Source organism: Mobula birostris, chromosome 11 (genome assembly GCF_030028105.1).
Source record: "Mobula birostris isolate sMobBir1 chromosome 11, sMobBir1.hap1, whole genome shotgun sequence".
Taxonomy (NCBI): domain Eukaryota; kingdom Metazoa; phylum Chordata; class Chondrichthyes; order Myliobatiformes; family Myliobatidae; genus Mobula; species Mobula birostris.
This window is the reverse complement of record NC_092380.1, coordinates 109,691,836-109,711,722: the sequence shown is the minus strand read 5'-3', so window position 1 is coordinate 109,711,722 and position 19,887 is coordinate 109,691,836. Positions and strand designations below refer to the sequence as shown.

The 19,887-nt window shown below is 47.5% G+C and overlaps 1 protein-coding gene across 3 annotated transcripts in view; it reads left to right on the top strand.

Moving 5' to 3' along the window:
- Positions 1-19,887, top strand: part of mapk8ip1b (mitogen-activated protein kinase 8 interacting protein 1b) — a 143,157-nt gene that overhangs the window by 92,399 nt on the left and 30,871 nt on the right. For all 3 annotated transcript variants that reach the window (XM_072273205.1, XM_072273203.1, XM_072273206.1), the window contains exons 3-5: positions 6,636-6,863; positions 9,419-9,500; positions 12,402-13,214. In XM_072273205.1, coding sequence (XP_072129306.1) covers positions 6,636-6,863; positions 9,419-9,500; positions 12,402-13,214 — 1,123 coding nt within the window. The remainder of the gene's footprint in view (positions 1-6,635; positions 6,864-9,418; positions 9,501-12,401; positions 13,215-19,887) is intronic.

Here is a 19,887-nt window from a genome sequence, read left to right as displayed (position 1 = left end):
GGACAAGGGGCGTTTACAGGTCTGCTTTGAGTCGGTGGACTGGACTGTATTCAGGGATTCATCTTCGAACCTGGATGAGTATGCTGCAGTTGTTGCCAGCTTCATTAAAACCTGTGTGGATGAGTGTGTGCCTACGAAAACTTGCTGTACATTCCCAAACCAAAAACCATGGATGAACCAGAAGGTACGTCATCTGCTAAGGTCAATGTTCGGCTGTCTTTAAGGAGGGTGAACCCTTGCAAGGTAGTAAGCCCCGATGGAGTATCCAGTAAGGCTCTGAAAACTGGTGCCAACCAACTGGCAGGAGTATTTAAAGACATTTTCAACCTCTGACTGCTACGTTGCAAGTTCCTTCCCGCTTCAACAATTAGACCAGTGCACAAAAAGAGTAATGTGAGCTGCCTTAATGACTATCACCCAGTAGCACTCACATCTACGGTGATGAAATGCTTTGAGAGGTTGGTCATGGCTGGAATGAACTCCTGCATCAACAAGGACCAGGACCCAGTGCAATTTGCCTATCACCACACCACCATAGGTCAATGGCAGATGCAGTCACAATAGCTCTTAATACGTCCTTAGATCATTCAGACAATACAAACACCTTTGTCAGAATGCTGTTTGTTGACTAGAACTCAATGTTTAACACCATCATTCTCACAGTCCTGATTGATTAGCTACAGAACCTGGGCCTCTGTACCTCCCCCTGCGTTGGATACTCGACTTCCTAACTGGTAGACCACAATCTCTGTGGATTGGTTTTAATATCTCTTCCTCACTGATGATCAACACTGGCACACCTCAGGGGTGTGTGCTTAGCCCACTGACCTACTCCCTCTATACCCATGACTGTGTGGCTAGGTGTAGCTCAAATGCCATCTATAAATTTGCTGATGATACAATAGCTGGTAGAATTTCAGATGGAGATGAGAGGGCATACAGGAGTGAGATATACCAGCTAGAGTGGTGTCGCAGCAAAAACCTTGCACTCAATGTCAGTAAGAGGAAGGAGCTGATTGTGGATTTCAGGAAGGGTAAGACGAGGGAACATGAACCAATCCTCATAGAGGGATCAGAAGTGGAGAGAGTGAGCAATTTCAAGTTCCTAGGTGTCAAGATCTCTGTGGATCTAACCTGGTCCCAACATATCAGAGCAGCTATGAATAAGGCAAGACAGTGGCTATATTTCTTTGGGAGTTTGAAGAGATTTGGTTTGTCAACTAAAAACACTCAAAAACTTTAATAGATATACTGTGGAGAGCATTCTGACAGGCTGCATCACTGTCTGGTATGGAGGATAGGGGGCTACTGCACAGGACCGAAAGAAGCTATAGAAAGTTGTAAAATTAGTCATCTCCATCTTGGGTACTTGCCTCCATAGTATTGAAGACATCTTCAAGGAGCGGTGCCTCAGAAAAGCAATGTCCATTTCTAAAGACCCCCATCACCCAGGGCATGCCCTCTTCTCATTGTTACTGTCAGGGAGGAGGTACAGAAGCCTGAAGGCACACACTCAGCAATTCAGGAATATCTTCGTCCCCTCTACCATACGATTCCTAAATGGACATTGAACCCATGAACACGACCTCACTTCTTAAAAATATATATTATTTCTGTTTTTGCACTATTTGAACCAATTAATATACAGATATGTACATACTATAATTGATTTACTTATTTTTTTCTTTCTCATATATTACATTGTACTGCTGCTGCTAAGTTCACAAATGCTGGTCATAATGAACCTGCTTCTAATTCTGATTAATTTAACTATTTAATATATAATACCGTAATTTATTTATTTATTTATTCTATATTTATCATAAGACCATAAGATATAGAAGCAGAATTAGGCCATTTGGCCCATTGAGCCTGCTCTGCTATTTTATCACGGCTGATCAATTTTCCTCTCAGCCCCAACCACCTGCCTTTCTCCCTGAATCCCTTCATGCCCTGACCAATCAAGAAACTATCAACCTTTGCCTTAAATATATGTAAAGCCTTTGCTTCCATAGCTGCCTGTGGCAAGGAATTCCATGGATTCACCACACCCTGGCTCACGTATTGCATTGTACTGCTGCTAAGTTAACAAATTTCATGGCAAGTTGCCAGTGATATTAAACCAGATTCTGATTTTGCTTTCTTGCGAATGCTGTGTATCTGGTGCTCTGTGCTGTGATGCTGCTGCCCACATGGACTTGTTGAAATGGCACTAAACTTGACTTTGACTCTGAAGTTGCTGAGTTGGATGCAGTGAACTAATGGTCAGCCTGCAGCTGAAGAACATCATCAGTCACTATGCCACTGCATACAACAGCCAGTTGCTGAGGCAGCCGTTGTCTCGTTCTGAGACAAAAGGCTTAGATAACTGACTGAGGCTGCATTTGATTCAATTCATTGCAAGTCCCCTCCCTTTGTACTCCGTCTCACAGTTTTCCTGTCACTAATCCCACAATTCGCCAGGAAGGTGATGTCCACTTTCCAGAACACAAGGGATTCTGCAGATGTTGGAAATCTTGAGCCTTAAAAAGCCTTGAAAGTGAGCCCAGAGGTTTTGGAATCAGTTCAGTGTTGAGGTGAGTGAAGTTACCCACTCCAGTTCAGGAGTCTGATCATTGAAGGGTAATAACTGTTCCTGAACTTGGTGGTGTGGGACCTAAGGCTCTTGTATCTCCTTTTTGATGGCAGCAACGAGAAGAGGGCATGGCTTGGGTGGTGAAGGCCCTTAATGATGGATGCTGCCTCGATGTACATGTGACAAATAAAGCTAATCTACATCTCGTCAATATGACGCTGTGGCAAATTTCTGTAAATGGCCCTGTCATCAACTGATTCAGTACTCCGTGCCAACCCCCATCTGGCTGTCTGGTGGGCATTGTTTGATGGTGTGCTGCAAGAAATCTTGCTCCCTTTTCAAGCTGTTCCCTAGCCCTCTAGAGGAAGCTAATTGGCATTGTTAGAGCTGCTAATATTTGCATTTGCTTTGATAGATCTCAGTAACGGTGACTGGCAGCTGCTGTAAAGATGTTTTATCAGATGGTGCAGTTTTTGTCGTCTCTCTTCCCAGAGGCGATGACCAGTGTTTCCCAGAGACCATCTGCTTCCTGCTTTTCAACCCAGATTCTTCACTCTGCGCATCCTCAGACCAGTGGCTGGAGGAGGCAGGGAAGTGGGTGCACCCCCACCCCCGCTCCAGCCCCTCACTCCGCTGACACTCGATCTCTGTCTCACAGCGGTATCCAGCAAGGCCCAGTGTCTGGAACTCGAGAGCCGAGCTCCTGGCTATTGTCTCCACTCATTAACTTGGGGAAGTTCAAGGTCAGAGTTAATCCACTGACTGCTCCATTTGGATCAACTGAATCCTGCATTGAGGATTAGGCACCAGAGGTGACTAGATTTACCAAATTAAACTGATGCAATGTTTCAACATTCACAAACAGCCTCCCTGCCTCTCTGCCCTTACCCCTCCCTCCCTCTCCCTCCCGTGCTCTCACCCTCTCACCCTCTTTCGCCCACCCTCCCTCCCTCCCTTCCACTCTCCTCTCCGTCCCTCCCTTCCACTGTCCTTCTCTTTTCCGTTTTTCCCTCTTTTCCACTCTCCCACTCCCTCTCTTGCTCTCTCCTACTCTCCCTTCCTCTCCCTATCTCTGTCTCCCTCTTTCCCACTCCCTTCTCTCCCCTCTCCCCAACTCCTCCACTCTCCCACTCTCTCCCTCTCTCCTCTCACATTCTTCCACTCTCCCTCCATCCCACTCTCCCTCTCTCTTGCTCTCCTCTCTTCTACCTCTTTTCATTCTTATCTTTCTCTCTTTCCCTCTCCCTCCCTCTTTACCTCTACCTCCTCCTGTCTTTTCTCTCTCTCACTCTCCTGTCTCTTCCTTTCTCCTCTCTCTCCCTCCCTCTCTCTCCCCTTGCTCTTCTCTCCCATCCTCCCTCTCTCTCGCTCTCTCTCCCTGCTCGTCTGTCTCACTCTCTCTCACAGAGCTTTCTCCGATTCTGTGCGGTGGCCCCTCCGTACCAGACAAATTATACAAGGTAATGAAGAGGGAGAAAATAAAAATATCTTAATTTAGAACTTAGAACTGATTATTGATTTCAGGAAGTGGAAGGAGAGGGAGCATGCACCAGTCTACAATGAAGAACGATGATGGAGAGAGTCACCAACCTTAAATCCCTGGACATTAACATATCAGATGACCTGTGCTGAACTCTAAATACTGTGGGGTACCTCTTGTGTTACCATAGAGGCGAGTCCATTGCAGTGCAAGAGGTGGTCTGTGGTGTCCTGTTGCTGACGTAGGGTTAAGGTTGGGCAGATCAATTCAAGAATCTCACTGTTCCTGATCCTGGTGGTGTGGGACTTCAGGCTTCTTTACCTCCTGCAGTGTGACCAAGCTAGTGGGGATTCTTGATCATAGATATAGTTTTGCTAGAAGTCAGATTTCATTCTTGTTGTAAATAATTCTGGGATGGGTGTTAAGATATTCAGCTTTCCTGGATTTTCTTCCAGATCATCTATCAGAATTTATGATCAATAGCCAACAAGTAGTTAATGACATTGTGACCATGCCTAAATTTAGTAGGATAAATCTGTGGAGTGTGGGCTGGAGGAGATAATCTGCACAACTGTGGGGAAAGAGGAGTGGAGACAAAGTCAAGTTTATTGTCAATTCACAAGTTTGGCACAGTTTGGTTCGGCACAGCCAAGAAGGGCCAAAAGGCCTGTTTCTGTGCTGTAGTTTCTATGGTTCTATGGTTTAGTAGGATAAATCTGTTGAGTGTGGGGTGGTGGGGATAATCCACTGGACTGTAGGTAGAGGGGAGTGGAGACAAATTCAAACTGCTCTGTGCTCCATGTCTGAGAGCTCTATGATCTTACTCAGCTCTGCGCTGAACTGAGGTCGAGGCTGTGGCCTACTCTGGGCTCTGTGTCTGAGGAATTCAGGACGTTCACTCAGCTCTGCTGCTCTGGGCTCTTTGTCTGAGGAATTCAGGATGTTCACTCAGCTCTGCACTGAACTAAGGTTGAGGCTGTGGCCTACTCTGGCTGCTCTGGGCTCTGTGAAGGATTCAGGACGTTTGCTTGGCTCTGCACTGAACTGAGGCCAAGGCTGTGGCCTGCTCTGGCTGCTCTGGCTCTGTGTCTATGGACTCACTTTTGTTCTGAATACTGTTTGCTTGCTTTTATTGTTTAAACAATTTGTTTTTTTTCTCTCTCTGCACATTGGGTATTTGACATTTCTTTTCCTATGAGTTCTTTTGGGTTTCTTTGTTTTGTGACTGCCTGTAAGGAGATGAATCTCAAGGTTGTTTATCTTGTACATAATTTGAAATTTGACCGTGTATGCACAGGTACAATTAAAACCTTACTTGCAGCAGCATCACAAGTAAATAATGTCAGAGATGCAGCATTCACAAGAAGAACATAAATTAAACACTAATTGTACTGAATTTTTACAACAAAGGACGCAATTCGAACAACAGAACACCTGGTGCTGTATAAAGTGGTCATAGGTTTTCAGAATCGGGTTTAATATCACTGGCATATGTTGTGAAATTTGTTGTTTTGCAGCAGAAGTACATTGCAATAAATAATATTGCCTGAAACGTCGACTGTTTATTTCCCTCCGTAGATGCTGCCTGACCTGCTGAGGTAGTGATGAGAAACATAAGAGTCAAAGTCGAGTTTGTTGTCATCTGCACAAGTCCAGGTGGGCACAGGTTCAGTGTAAATCTGACTTGCTGCAGAGTCACAGGCGCAGCAGTCACAAGAAAAAAAGAGGATAAACAGATTATACACAATTTTTACAAGAATGAACACAATCAGACAATATAGACAATAGGTGCAGGAGTAGACCATTTGGCCCTTTGAGCTGTGATCATGGCTGATCATCCACAATCGGTATCCTGTTCCTGCCTTATCCCCATAACCTTTGATTCCGCTATCTTTAAGAGCTCTATCCATCTCTTTCTTGAAAGCATCCAGAGACTTGGCCTCCACAGCCTTCTGGGGCAGAGCATTCCACATATCCACCACTCTCTGGGTGAAAAAGTTTTTCCTGAACTCCATTCTAAATGGCCTACCCCTAATTCTTAAACTGTGGCCTCTGGTTCTGGACTCACCCATCAACGAGAACATGCTTCCTGCCTCCAGCATGTCCAATCCCTTAATAATCTTATATGTTATTATGTTATATATATCAGAACAAAAAAAGTCCAATTTTGATGCGAAGTGATCAAAGTAGTCACAATGTTACTGAAGTGCAGTGATTAGTGTTATTGCCAGTTGGTTCAGGAACTGAATGGCTGAAGGGAAGTGGGTCTAATCTAATGATTTCTTTGAAGGTCCAGTACAGATACAACGGGCAGAGTGGACACCTGTTCCTATCAGCCATTGCTGCTGCTGTTGTGTGTTTGTTTCAGATTAAACGTGCTTAACTGCTTTTGACATTTCTCTCCGACCAGCAAGGAGATTTCCTTCCAGATTAACAGGAGCAGTTACATCATTGTCCTCGCTCACGGCCAGAAGATTTTTAACCCTTCCTTGGCACTGGCTTGCAGTCTTAAAACATACTTCCCTGGCACCGAATCAGTTCTTACTGACATTTCTCTGTCTGACCTTCCCCTCCCATCAGTCCCGTGTAACCCTGGAGACCAACAATGCTGCCACCACGAGCGGAAGTGACACGCGCACGATCCAGGCGGAGATGCTGCAGCTGGATTTGATTGACGCCGTGGATGAGGTGGAGGAAGAGGAAGAAAACAACGGCCCACGGCAGGAGGCCAACCCTGTCAGCATGGCGTCCTACAGACCCAAGAGGCCGACGACCCTAAACCTATTCCCACAGGTCCCACGCACACAGGTAAGGAGGAAGGGCCCGGAGTCCCTTTGCTGTTCTTATCCGGGATTAAGATGACCCTGCCTTGTTGAAGTTTTCTGAGTATTCATTTATTCCATCTGACGTTTCAGCTCCTAATGTTTTCCTGAGGCATGTTGTTAACTGACTGGTCTGGAGCTTTATGCTTGCTGATTTTGCTGCAGACTGGGGCATCTGAATTCTTATGTTTACATGTGACGAAGGTTGTTGATGAGACTGGTGTACGTTGTTCATATGGACTTCGGTCAGGGAGTTTGTTAATCCTGCTTCTTCAATCCTGTTTCCTTAGCCAGTACACAGCCGAGAACTGCTTTGTAATAAAGGCAGGTTTTAAACTGTCCCAGGTACATGGCTATTACCCCAAGCAAAGCAAGACCAGCATTGTCCTGGGCAACGCACACAAAACGCTGGAGGAACTCAGCAAGTCAGGCAGCATCTATGGAGAGGAATCAACAGTCCATGTTTTGAGCTCAGATCCTTCATCAGGATTGGAAGGGAAGGGGACAGAAGACAGAATAAGGAGGTAGAGGGAGGGGAAGGCACCTTGCACAGGACCCCACTGTGGAGCACTAGACCATTGCTTCCTCTTTCCTTCAATTCTGACCCCTTCCTTTCCAGTCCACACGTCCAGTGCCGATGCAGCTTACCCACAAGTAACACACACAAAATGCTGGAGGAACTCACCAGACCAGGCAGCATTTATAGAAATGTGTAAATAGTCGACGTTTCAGGCCAGGACCCTTTATTCATGAGTCCTGAAGAAGGGTCTTGGCCCAAAACGTTGACTGTTCACTCTTTTCCATGGATGCTGCCTGGCTTGCTGAGTTCCTCCAGCATTTTGTGTGTGTTGCTCTGGATTTCCAGCATCTGTAGATTTTCTGGTGTTTGCACAACTTATAGTAACATTTTGTAAGTTAATTTTAATTGTAACTTTGACACGGGCACATAGCATCATTCACAGGAAATGCAAACATTTATTAACATAAATTGTGCAAGAAAGAATTGGAATCAGGTTTATTATCCTTGATGTATAGAGTGTTGTGAAATTTGTTGTTTAGTGACAGCAGTAAATAAAACTTAAAGTTCAATAATAAAATAAATAAATAGTACTAAAGAGGAATAGTGAGATTGTGTTCATGGGCCCTTGGGTTGTTCATAAATTTGATGACAGAGGGGAAGAAGCTGTCCCTAAAATAAGATGCAACTGTATTACCAACCATACTGAGTGTGGTCTCCCGAGGAGTAGGTCAGGACTCCACGCGCTAGAATGTGTGGCAGCACTTGCGGGCTGCCCCCGCACATCCTTATGTTGTGCAGGTTGTTAACACAAACAACACATTTCACTGTATGTTTCGATGTACATGTGATAGATAAATGGATCAGAATCTGAGTCATTTAGAACTGGAAAGATACTGGCATCAGGAGAAGATTGGCTGACTGGCAGGGTGCAGAGGAGGCCTTTTCCTGTTTGGCTGCGGGTGACAAGTGGTGTTCCGCATGGGTCCATGTTGGGATCGTTTCTTTTCACATTATATGTCAATGACTTGGTAACAGATTTGATGGCTTTGTGGCCAGGTTTGCGGACAATACGAAGATAGGTGGAGGGGCAGGTAATGTTGAGGAAGCAGGGAGTCTGCAGAAGGACTTGGACAGATTGGGAAAATGGGTAAAGGAGCGGCAGACAGAATCCAGTGTAGGCAAGTGTATGTTCATGCACTTAGGTAGAAGGAATAAAAGCGTAGACTATTATCTAATGGGGGATAAAATTCAGAAATCAGAGGTGCAAAGGGACTTGAGAGTCCTCATGCAGGATTTCCTAAAGGTTCTTGATTAGTCAGGGCATCTAAAGTTACAGGGAGAAGGCGGGAGAATGGGGGTGACTGGGATAATAAATCTGCCCATGGTAGAACAGACAGAATGGACTGAACGGCCTGATTCTTCTCCTATGCCTTGTGGAAAAATCCGTCAGAGTGACAGTACAAAGCAGTAGTGATGATCACAGAAATGCCTCTAGTGAGTAACACCTTTCAACCCTGGTTTTATTTATTTACAGCGAGAAGTAGGCCGTTCTGGCCCTTTGAGCCATGCTGCCTCATCAACCCCTGACAAACCCTATTAACACTAACCTAATCACGGGACAATTTACAATGGCCAGTTAACCTACCTGGTATGACTTGGACAGTGGGACAAAACTGCAGCACCCTGGGAAAATCCACGCATTTAACAGGAAGGACGTATGGAGACTCCTTACAGAATGCTGTCAGATTTGAACTCCATACTCTGGAATGGCCCGAGCTGCAATGGTGTCGCACTACCTCAGCACCCGCCCTGGGGTGAGGGCTGTCCGAGCTTGATTAAGAGCCACAGCAGCCCTCAACCCAGGTTTCTGCATCACGTCGACAAGATTGCTCTGCTGGAAAGATCTGCATAGTTTAGCGTTGCCCGGCAACCTATTGAAAGGATATCGCGTGGCCTAGTGTGTCAACTGCCTCTCCCATTCCAGCCCAACATGTGACCTCTTTTGTTTCCCCTACTTGCAGGACACACTGAACAATAACTCATTCGGCAAAAAATACAGCTGGCAGGAAAGAGTCTCGCGGCCAACCTCCCCACTCAAAACAGGTACGTGATCCCGCAGTGCGGGCTCCCTGGGCTTGCCCGTTCTGGATCTGAGGGCGTTGAAAGTCAAAGAGTTGCAGCCAGGTCACTAATCCAGTAGAATTCCAGTCAGTGAGTTACTTAAAGGGCTAGTTTGGTTTGAAAGAGAAAATATCTATCATTGGGAGGTAGCACTGAAGCCTTCAGTGGGGTAAAATCTACCCCAGTGCGTGGAGAGCCTAGCAGCTGATGCTGGCCAAGGGGAACGGTTAGTGGGGTGGGGGGGGGGACGGTTAGTGAGGGGGGTGGGTGGAGAGGACCAGGAGAGCGGAGAGGAGAAGAGTAAAATTCAAATGTGGGGTGAAGGCATGGCTTGCACTAACAGGGTGGTGGCCAGGGCTGGGGTAGGAGGAGGAGAGGGAGTATGGTAGGACAAGAGGAGGGGGTAGGATAGGAGGAGGAGAAAGGGTGTGGGGTCACAGAAGCAGAGTGGGATTGGGATTCGAATTGGGAGAGGGGAGAGGAGGTGGGAGGACTGGGATTGGGGGATGGGAGAGATGATTTACCACTGGGGGGATTGTTGGGGGAGTTACAGGTGGTGAGATTGTTGGGGGAGTTACTGGTGGGGGGATTGTTGTGAGAGTTACCGGCAGGGGGATTGTTGGGGATGTTACCGGTGGGGGGATTGTTGGGGGGGGTTACTGGTGGGGGGATTGTTGGGGGGGTTACTGGTGGGGGGATTGTTGTGAGAGTTACCGGCAGGGGGATTGTTGGGGATGTTACCGGTGGGGGGATTGTTGTGGGAGTTACCGGTGGGGGGATTGTTGGGGATGTTACCGGCGGGGAGATTGTTGGGGGAGTTACCGGTGGGAGGATTTTTGGGGAGTTACCGGTGTGGGGATTGTTGGGGGAGTTACCGGCGGGGGGGATTGTTCGGGAGTTACCGGCGGGGGGATTGTTGGGGGAGTTACTGGTGGTGGGATTGTTGGGGGAGTTAACGGTGAGGGGGAATTGTTGGGGGAGTTACCAGTGAGGGAATTGTTGGGGGAGTTACCAGTGAGGGGATTGTTGGGGGAGTTACCAGTGAGGGGATTGTTGGGAGAGTTAACGGTTTGGGGATTGCTGGGGTGTTACCGGTGGGGGGATTGTTGGGGGAGTTACTGGTGAGGGGGGATTGTTGGGGGAGTTACTGTTGGGGGGATTGTTGGGGGAGTTACCGGTAGGGGGATTGTTGGGGAGTTACCAGTGAGGGGATTGTTGGGGGAGTTACCAGTGAGGGGATTGTTGGGGGAGTTACCGGTGAGGGGATTGTTGGGGGAGTTAACGGTGGGGGGATTGTTGGGGAGTTACCGGTGAGGGGGGATTGTTGGGGGAGTTACTGGTGGTGGGATTGTTGGGGGAGTTAACGGTGAGGGGGAATTGTTGGGGGAGTTACCAGTGAGGGAATTGTTGGGGGAGTTACCAGTGAGGGGATTGTTGGGGGAGTTAACGGTTTGGGGATTGCTGGGGTGTTACCGGTGGGGGGATTGTTGGGGGAGTTACCGGTGGGGGGTTTGTTGGGGAGTCACCGGTGAGGGGGGATTGTTGGGGGAGTTACCGGCAGGGGGATTGTTAGGGGAGTTACCAGTGGGGGGATTGTTGGGGAGTTACAGGTGTGGTGATTGTTGTGAGAGTTACCGGTGGGGGGATTGTTGTGGGAGTTACCGGTGGGGGGATTGTTGGGGTGTTACTAGTGGGGGGATTTTTGGGGAGTTACCGGTGGGGGGGGATTGTTGGGGGAGTTACCGGTGGGGGGGGGGATTGTTGGGGGAGTTACCGGTGGGGGGATTGTTGGGGAGTTACCGGTGAGGGGGGATTGTTGGGGGAGTTACTGGTGGTGGGATTGTTGGGGGAGTTAACGGTGAGGGGGAATTGTTGGGGGAGTTACCAGTGAGGGAATTGTTGGGGGAGTTACCAGTGAGGGGATTGTTGGGGGAGTTAACGGTTTGGGGATTGCTGGGGTGTTACCGGTGGGGGGATTGTTGGGGGAGTTACCGGTGGGGGGGTTTGTTGGGGAGTCACCGGTGAGGGGGGATTGTTGGGGGAGTTACCGGCGGGGGGGATTGTTGGGGGAGTTACCGGCAGGGGGATTGTTAGGGGAGTTACCAGTGGGGGGATTGTTGGGGAGTTACAGGTGTGGTGATTGTTGTGAGAGTTACCGGTGGGGGGATTGTTGTGGGAGTTACCGGTGGGGGGATTGTTGGGGTGTTACTAGTGGGGGGATTTTTGGGGAGTTACCGGTGGGGGGGGATTGTTGGGGGAGTTACCGGTGGGGGGGGATTGTTGGGGGATTTAACAATGGGTTGGTTGTTGGGGGATTTACTGGTGGGGGGATTGTTGAGGATGTTACTGGTGAGGGGATTGTTGGGGGAGTTACCGGTAGGGGGATTATTGGGGAGTTACTAGTGAGGGGATTGTTGGGGGAGTTAACGGTGAGGGGATTGTTGGGGAGTTACCGGTGAGGGGGGATTGTTGGGGGAGTTACCGGTGGGGGGATTGTTGGGGGAGTTACCGGTGGGGGGATTATTGGGGAGTTACCGGTGAGGGGGGATTGTTGGGGAGTTACCAGTGGGGGGATTTTTGGGGAGTTACCAGTGGGGGGGTATTGTTGGGGGAGTTACCGGTGGGGGGGGGATTGTTGGGGGATTTACTGGTGGGGGGATTGTTGAGGATGTTACTGGTGGGGAGATTGTTGGGGGAGTTAACAATGGGAAGGTTGTTGGGGGAGTTACCGATGGGAAGATTGTTCATGGAGGTTACTGGTGGGGAGATTGTTGGGGAGTTAACAATGGGGAGATGGTTGTGGGTGCAACCTGTGGGGTGATTTTTGGGAGAGTTAATGGTGGGATAGGCAGCCAATGAAAACATAAAAGCCGTGTGTTTCAGGGGAGGCCGGATCAGCTCATGACCACGTCTGCCTTGGCGATGAGTCCAAGACGGCGGGAGGCACCATTGACAAGGGGACCAGCAGCACCACCACCACCAGCAGCAGCCAGGCCAGTGGTAGCAGGCGGGCTCCGACGGGGAAGAGCGAGACGCTAGCTCCCGCCACCGTGGGATGTTCGCCAGCACCCTGCGCTGAGCAGCGGTCCAGGAGCGGCGCCCAAGGTGAGGATCGCCTCCACTACCAGGCACAGGTGGAGTTGGAAGCCACCGAGGAGATCTACCTGACCCCGGTGCAGAGGAACTCGGACTCTTCGGAGGGCGAGCGGCCCCCCCTCTGCCGCTCCAATGGCAACAGAATGTCCACTGGCTCGGACGCCGACTTCGCCCAGTGCACGGCTGCACCCGGGAAGGCCGGGCCTTCGATCGGTGAGGAGGAGGCCGTGGCCCTTGCCGGCACACGCCCCTCGCTGGTCCGCGCCTCTCTGGCCTCGAGCGAGCACTGCCCGCGGGTCTCAGTCAGTTCAGACAGCGTGTTGTCCTACGACTCGGTGAAGTACACGCTGGTGGTGGACGAGGACTCCCAGCTGGAGCTGGTCAGCTTGAAGCACTGCTACTCGGCCTACAGCGACGACAGCGACTCAGCCACTGTCTACGATAATTGCGTCTCCTCGCCCTACGAGTCAGCCGCTGATGAGGAGGGTGCGGGGAAAGGTGAATCCATCTGCCCGTCGGAGAACTCTACACCGGAGGCGGACATCCCCTTCTCCAAGAAGTTCCTCAACGTCTTCATGAGCGGACGGTCAAGAGCCTCCAGTGAGTAACTTTGGCCTCAGGGCTGTGGTGAGTTTATTAGGCAGAATCGGAATCTGGTTTAATACCACTGTCGTTTATGAGATGAACTTTGTTGTTTTGAGGAAGCACTTCAGTGCAATGGCATAAAAAACTATTAAGTTATTAAGTAAGTATGTAAGGGGAATATCGAAGAATACACGTAAAGTGCCAGAAGAACTTAGCAAGTCAGGCAGCATCAACGGAGAGGAGTGAACAGCTGACCCTTCATCAGTCTGAAACGTCGACTGTTCATTCCTCACCATAGATGCTGCCTGACCTGCTGAGTTCCTCCTGCATTTTGTGTGTGTAAACTCAAGGGATTCTGCAGATGCTGGAAGTTCAGAGTGCCACACGCAAAATGCAGGAGGAACCTCAGCAGGTCAGGCAGCATCTATTGACATTTCCGGCTGCGACCCTTCTCAAGATTTCTAACACCTGCAGAACCTGTTATGTTTATGAGAGGAATAATGAGGTAGTGTTTTGGGGTTCCTGGATTATTCAGAAATCTGATAGTAGATTTCACGGACAGATGCCACGGAGTGGCAGTCGGTGAATATGTGGTGGAATATCTCATAGGGCTTTGGTATTAGTGTATTATTGTCACATTGAGTCAGAGAGCACCACAACTCAGAAACAGGTGCCTCAACCCAGCCAGTCTGTGTCAACCTGAACCTCTGCCAGGTCCCCCCAACCAGCACCTGGGCCATAGCCCTCCAAACACCTCCCTTCCATGTATCTGTCTGAAATGTTGTAATTCAACTCACAATCAGAATCAGGTTTATTATCACCAGCATGTGACGTGAAAGTTGTTAACTTAGCAGCAGCAGTTAAATACAGTACATAAGCTAGCAGAGAAAAAAAATAATAATAAACAAGTAAATCAATTACATATATTGAATAGATTTTTAAAAATGTGCAAAAACAAAAATACTGCATATTCCCATCTACCATTTTCACTGACAGCTCACACCACCCTCCAAGTGAAGGAATTCCCCCTCAAATTCCCCTTGAATATTTCACCTTTCACACTTAATCCATGACCTCCAGGAAAGACATTCTTGCCATAGAGGGAGTACAAAGAAGGTTCACCAGATTGATTCCTGGGATGGCAGGACTTTCATATGATGAAAGATTGGATCAACTAGGCTTATACTCTCTGGAATTTAGAAGATTGAGGGAGAATCTTGTTGAAATGTATAAAATGCTAAAGGGATTGGACAGGCTAGATGTAGGAAGATTGATCCCAATGTTGGGGAAGTCCAGAACAAGGGGTCACAGTTTGAGGATAAAGGGGAAGCCTTTTAGGACCGAGATGAGGAAAAACTTCTTCACACAGAGAGTGGTGAATCTGTGGAATTCTCTGCCACAGGAAACAGTTGAGGCCAGTTCATTGGCTATATTTAAGAGGGAGTTAGATAAGGCCCTTGTGGCTAAAGGGATCAAGGGGTATGGAGGGAAGGCAGGTACAGGGTTGTGAGTTAGATGATCAGCCATGATCATACTGAATGGCGGTGCAGGCTCGAAGGGCCGAATGACCTACTCCTGCACCTATTTTCTATGTTTCTAGTATACCCAACCTCAGTGGGTAAAGACTGCTTGTATTTACCCTATCTATACACACATAATCTTGTACTCTCTATCAAATCCACATTCATTCTACGGTCTATGAAATGAAGTTCCAACCTATTCACCTTTCCTATTCACCAAGTCCTAACCTTTCCCTAGAGCTCAGATCCTCAAGTTCTGGGCACATCCTTGTAAACTTTCTCTGCACTCTTTCAAACTTACTGATATTGACATCAAGATACGGTGAAAAACTCTGTTTTACACGCCACCAAATACAGTTCATTTCACAATATCAATTCATTGAGGTAGCACAAGGTTCAAGATTGTTTAATTCATTTCCAGTACACAAGTGTAAAGGAGAATAAAATAATTGTTACTCTGGATATAATGCACACAAAAAAGCACAGTAAGATAAAGAACACAATAATAATTTTAAAAAACACTATAAATATAAATACATAAGTTAGCTTATATACACAGATTGATTGCATGTCCGTAAAGTGACACTAGGCACAGGAGTATCTGTAGATAAGGTGACTGACAGGAAATGATAAAGTAGTGTTTGTCAGGGGTGTGGAGGGGCAGGTTAGTGGGTGGACATATTGATTGTATGTCCATAAAGTGATGCTAGGCACAGGAGTGTTTGTACATAAGGTGACTGACAGGAAATGATAAAGTAGTGGTGGTTGGCGGTGTGGAGGGGTGGGTTAGTGGGTGGAGGTGTTGATCAGCCTTACTGCTTGGGCAAAGTAGCTGTTTTTGAGTCTGTTAGTCCTGGGTAAAGCAGTAATATGACACAGAATCTAGTGTTACGGAGGAAGTGCTGTGCAGATCGACAATAGAGTGCAGAGGCTAAGATATGGTGGGTTGTGAGATCCGTTGTTCATCTTAAATGTACAAGAGGTCCTTTCAGGAGTTTTATATTACAGAAACTGTCCTTGAGCTTGTTGGTACGTGATTTCATGCTTTTGAAAGTTTCCTTAATCAGTACATCGATGTCCCAATGAGAGAGTATACAATACATGATCTCCTATCAGGGAATGAGACAAGGTAGGTGACAGAAGTTTGTGTGGGGGAACACTTTGCCTCTACTGATCACAATGCTATTAGTTTTAAGATAATTATGGAAAAAGATACGTCTGGTGTTCGGGATGAGATTCTAAATTAGAGAAAGGACAGTTTTGATGGTATCAGATAGGACCTTGCAAGTGTGGATTAGGACAGGCTGTTGTCTAGAAAAGTTGTACCTGGTAAGTAGGAGGCCTTCAAAAGTGAAATCCTGAGTGTACAAAACTTGCATATGCCTATCAGAATAAAAGCCAAGGATATCAGGTTTAGAGAACATTGGTTTTTGAGAGAGATTCAGGCCCTGGTTAAGAAAACAAAGGAGGTTCACAGCAGTTATAGACAGGTAAGAACAAATGAGGTACTTGAGGAGTATAAGAAGTGCAAGAGAACACTTATGAAAGAAATCAGGAGGGCGAAAAGAAGGCATGAGGTTGCTCTTTCAGACAAGTTAATGGAGAATTCTAAGGGGTTCTACAGATATGTTAAGATAAAAAGGATTGCAAGGGACAAAATTGGTCCTCTGGAAGATGAGAATGGTCACCTATGTGTGGAGCCCAAAGAGATGGGGAGATCGTAAATGTTTTTTTGCATCTGTATTTACTCAGGAGACAGGCACAGTCTATAGAAGTGAGGCAAAGCAGCAGTGAGGTCATGGACCCTATACAGATTACCAAGGAGAAGGTGTTTGCTGTCGAGGCAAATTAGGGTGGATAAATCCCCAGGACCTGGCAAGGTGTTTCTTCGGACTCTGCAGGAGGCAAATACAGAAATTGCCAGATGTTTAACTCATATTTAACTCATCCTCTGGCAAGTGCCGGAGGCTTGGAGGATAGTTAGTGTTGTTCCGCTGTTTAAGAAAGGCTCTAAAAATAAAACAGGAAATTATAGGCCCATGAGCCTGATAGCAGTTTTGGGAAAGTATTCTAAGGGACCGGATATATGAGTATTTGGATATATATAAACTGATTAAGGATAGTCAGCATGGCTTTGTGCATGGTAGGTCGTGTCTAACCAATCTGAAAGAGTTTTTCAAAGAAGTTACTAGGAAAATTGATGAAGGCAAGGCAGTGGATGTTGCCTACATGGACTTCAGCAAGGCATTTGACAGGGTCCCACTTGGGAGTTTGGTCAAGAAGCTTCAGTTGCTTGGCCTTCAAGATGAGGCAATAAATTGGATTAGACATTGGCTTTGTGGGAGAAGCCAGAGAGTGGTAGTAGATGGTTGTCTCTCTGACTGGAGGCCTGTGACTAGTGGGGTGCCGAAGGGATCAATCTTGGGTCCGTTGTTGTTTGTCATCTATATCGACAATCTGGATGATAATGAGGTTAACTGGATCAGCAAATTTGCAGATGACACCTAGACTGAGGGCGTAGTGGACAGTGAGGAAGACTATCGTGGCTTGCAGTGGGATCTGCACTAGCTGGAAAAATGGGCTAAAAAATGTCATATGGAATTTCATGCAGACAAGTGTGAGGTGTTACACTTCAACAGGAACAACCAGGGTAGGTCCTACACAGTGAACGGTAGGGCACTGGGAAGTGTGGTAGCACAAAGAATTTTGGGAATACAGGTCCAAAATTCATTGAAAGTGGCAGCACAGGTTGGAAGGGTCATAAAGAATGCTTTTTGTACATTGGCCATAAATCAAAGTATTGAGTGCAGGAGATGGGATGTTATGTTGAAGTTGTATAAGACATTGGTGAGGCCTAATTTGGAGTATTGTGTGTAGTTTTGGACATCTACCTACAGGAAAGATGTAAACAAGGTTGAAAGAGTACACAGAAAATTTACAAGGGCGTTACTGGGTACAGAGGACCTGAGTTGTAAGGAAAGATAGAATAGCTTAAAATTTTATCCTTAGACCGTAGAAGATTAAGAGGGGATTTGATAGAGGTATACAAAATTATGAGGGTATAGATAGTTTAAATGCAAGCATACTTTTCCCACTGAGACTGACTGGGACTACTAATAGAGGTCATGGGTCAAGGGTGCAAGGTGAAAAGTTTGAGGAACATCAGGGGAATCTTCTTCACTCTGAGGGTTGTGAGCTGCCAGTGCAAGTGATACATGTGAGCTTGATTCCAATGTTTAAGAGAAGTTTAGATAGGACCATGGATGGTAGGGGTATCAGATGGGGGAGACCTTAAATGCATTCTTTGCGTCTGTGTTTACTCAGGAGACCAGTTAGAAGAGATATTTAAATCATCCTTAGCAACAGGGGCGGTACTGGAGGACTGGAGGACAGCTAATGCTGTTTCACTGTTTAAGAAAGGCTCTAAGTATAAACCAGGAAATTATAGGCCAGTGAGCAAACATCAGTTGTGGGAAAATTATTCTCACAACACGCTGGAGGAACTCAGCAGGTCGGGCAGCATCCGTGGAAACGATCAGTCGATGTTTTGGGTCGGAACCCTTCGTCAGGACTGTAGAGGGAAGGGGCAGAGGCTCTATAAAGAAGGTGGGGGAGGGTGGGAAGGAGAAGGCTGGTAGGTTCCAGGTGAAAAACCAGTAAGGGGAAAGATCAAGGAGTGGGGGAGGGGAGGCAGGGAGGTTATAGGCAGGAAACGCCCCTTCCCTCTACAGTCCTGACGAAGGGTTTTGGCCTGAAACATCGACTGATCGTTTCCACGGATGCTGCCTGACCTGCTGAGTTCCTCCAGCGTGTTGTGAGTGCTGCTTTGACCCCAGAATCTGCAGATTATTTTGTGTGTGGAGACTAAATCCTGTCTCCACATTGAAGAGACCCTTCACCGCGTTATGTGGCAATACCGCTGTGCTAAATGGGATAGAGTGAACAGATCTAGCAGCCCAAGTCCGGGCATCTCTGAGGTGCTGTTGGCCATGAGCAGCAGCAGAATTGTACTCAACTACAAACTGTAACCTAATGGCCCGGCATATCCCCCACTCTAACATCACCACCAGGTCAGGGGATCAACCCTGGTTCAATGAAGAGTGCAGGAGAAGGAGAACAACAGGCATACCTCAATATGAGATGGCACCCTGGTGAAGCCACAATACAGGACTGCTTGCATGCCAGATACCTTAAGCAGCAAGTGATAGACAGAGCAAAGTGGTCCCACAACCAACAGATCAGATCTAAGCTCTGTAACCCTGTCACATCCAGCCGTGAATGGTGATGGCAACTCCACAAATATTCCCATCCTCAATAATAGAGAAGCCGAGCACACCTGTGCAAAAGATAAGGCTGAGGCAACAATCTTCAGTCAGAAGTGTCGAGTAGATGATCCAGCTCGGCCTCCTTCTGAAGTCCCCAGCATCCCAGATATCAGTCAGTATGCAACCAATCTGATTCACTCCACGTGATATCAAAAAACAGCTGAAAGCACTGGATACTGCGAAGACTATGGACACAGACAAAATCCCGGCAATAGTCCTGAAGACTTGTGCTCCAGAACTTGCTGTGCCACTAGCCAAGCAGTTCCAGTACAACACAGCATCGGCATCTAACCGGCAATATGGAAAATTGCCCAGGTATGGACTGTACACAAGAAACAGGACAAGTCCACCCTAACCAATTACTGCCCTGTCAGTCTACTCTCAATCATCGGCAAAGTGAAGGGGCCATCAACAGTGCTATCATGCAGTACCTACTCGGCAATAACCTGCTTACGGATGTCCAGTTAGGGTTCTGTCAAGGCCACTCAGTTCCTGACCTCATCACCTCCTTGGTCCAGACATGGACCAAAGAGCTAAATACCAGATGTCAGGTGGGAGTGGTAGCCCTCAACATCAAGGCAGCATTTGACTGAGTATGTTATCGAGGTGCCCTAGCTAAACTGGAGTCAATGGGAATTAGGGGGAAAACCCTCCGCTGGTTGGAATCATACCTGACACAAAGGAAGATGGTTGTGGTGGTTGGAGGTCAATCATCTCACCCTCAGGACATCACTGCAGGAGTTCCTCAGGGAAGTGTCCAAGGACCAACCATCTTCAGTTGCTTCATCAATGACCTTCCTTCCGTCATGAGGTCAGAAGTGGGGATGTCCGCAGATGACTGCA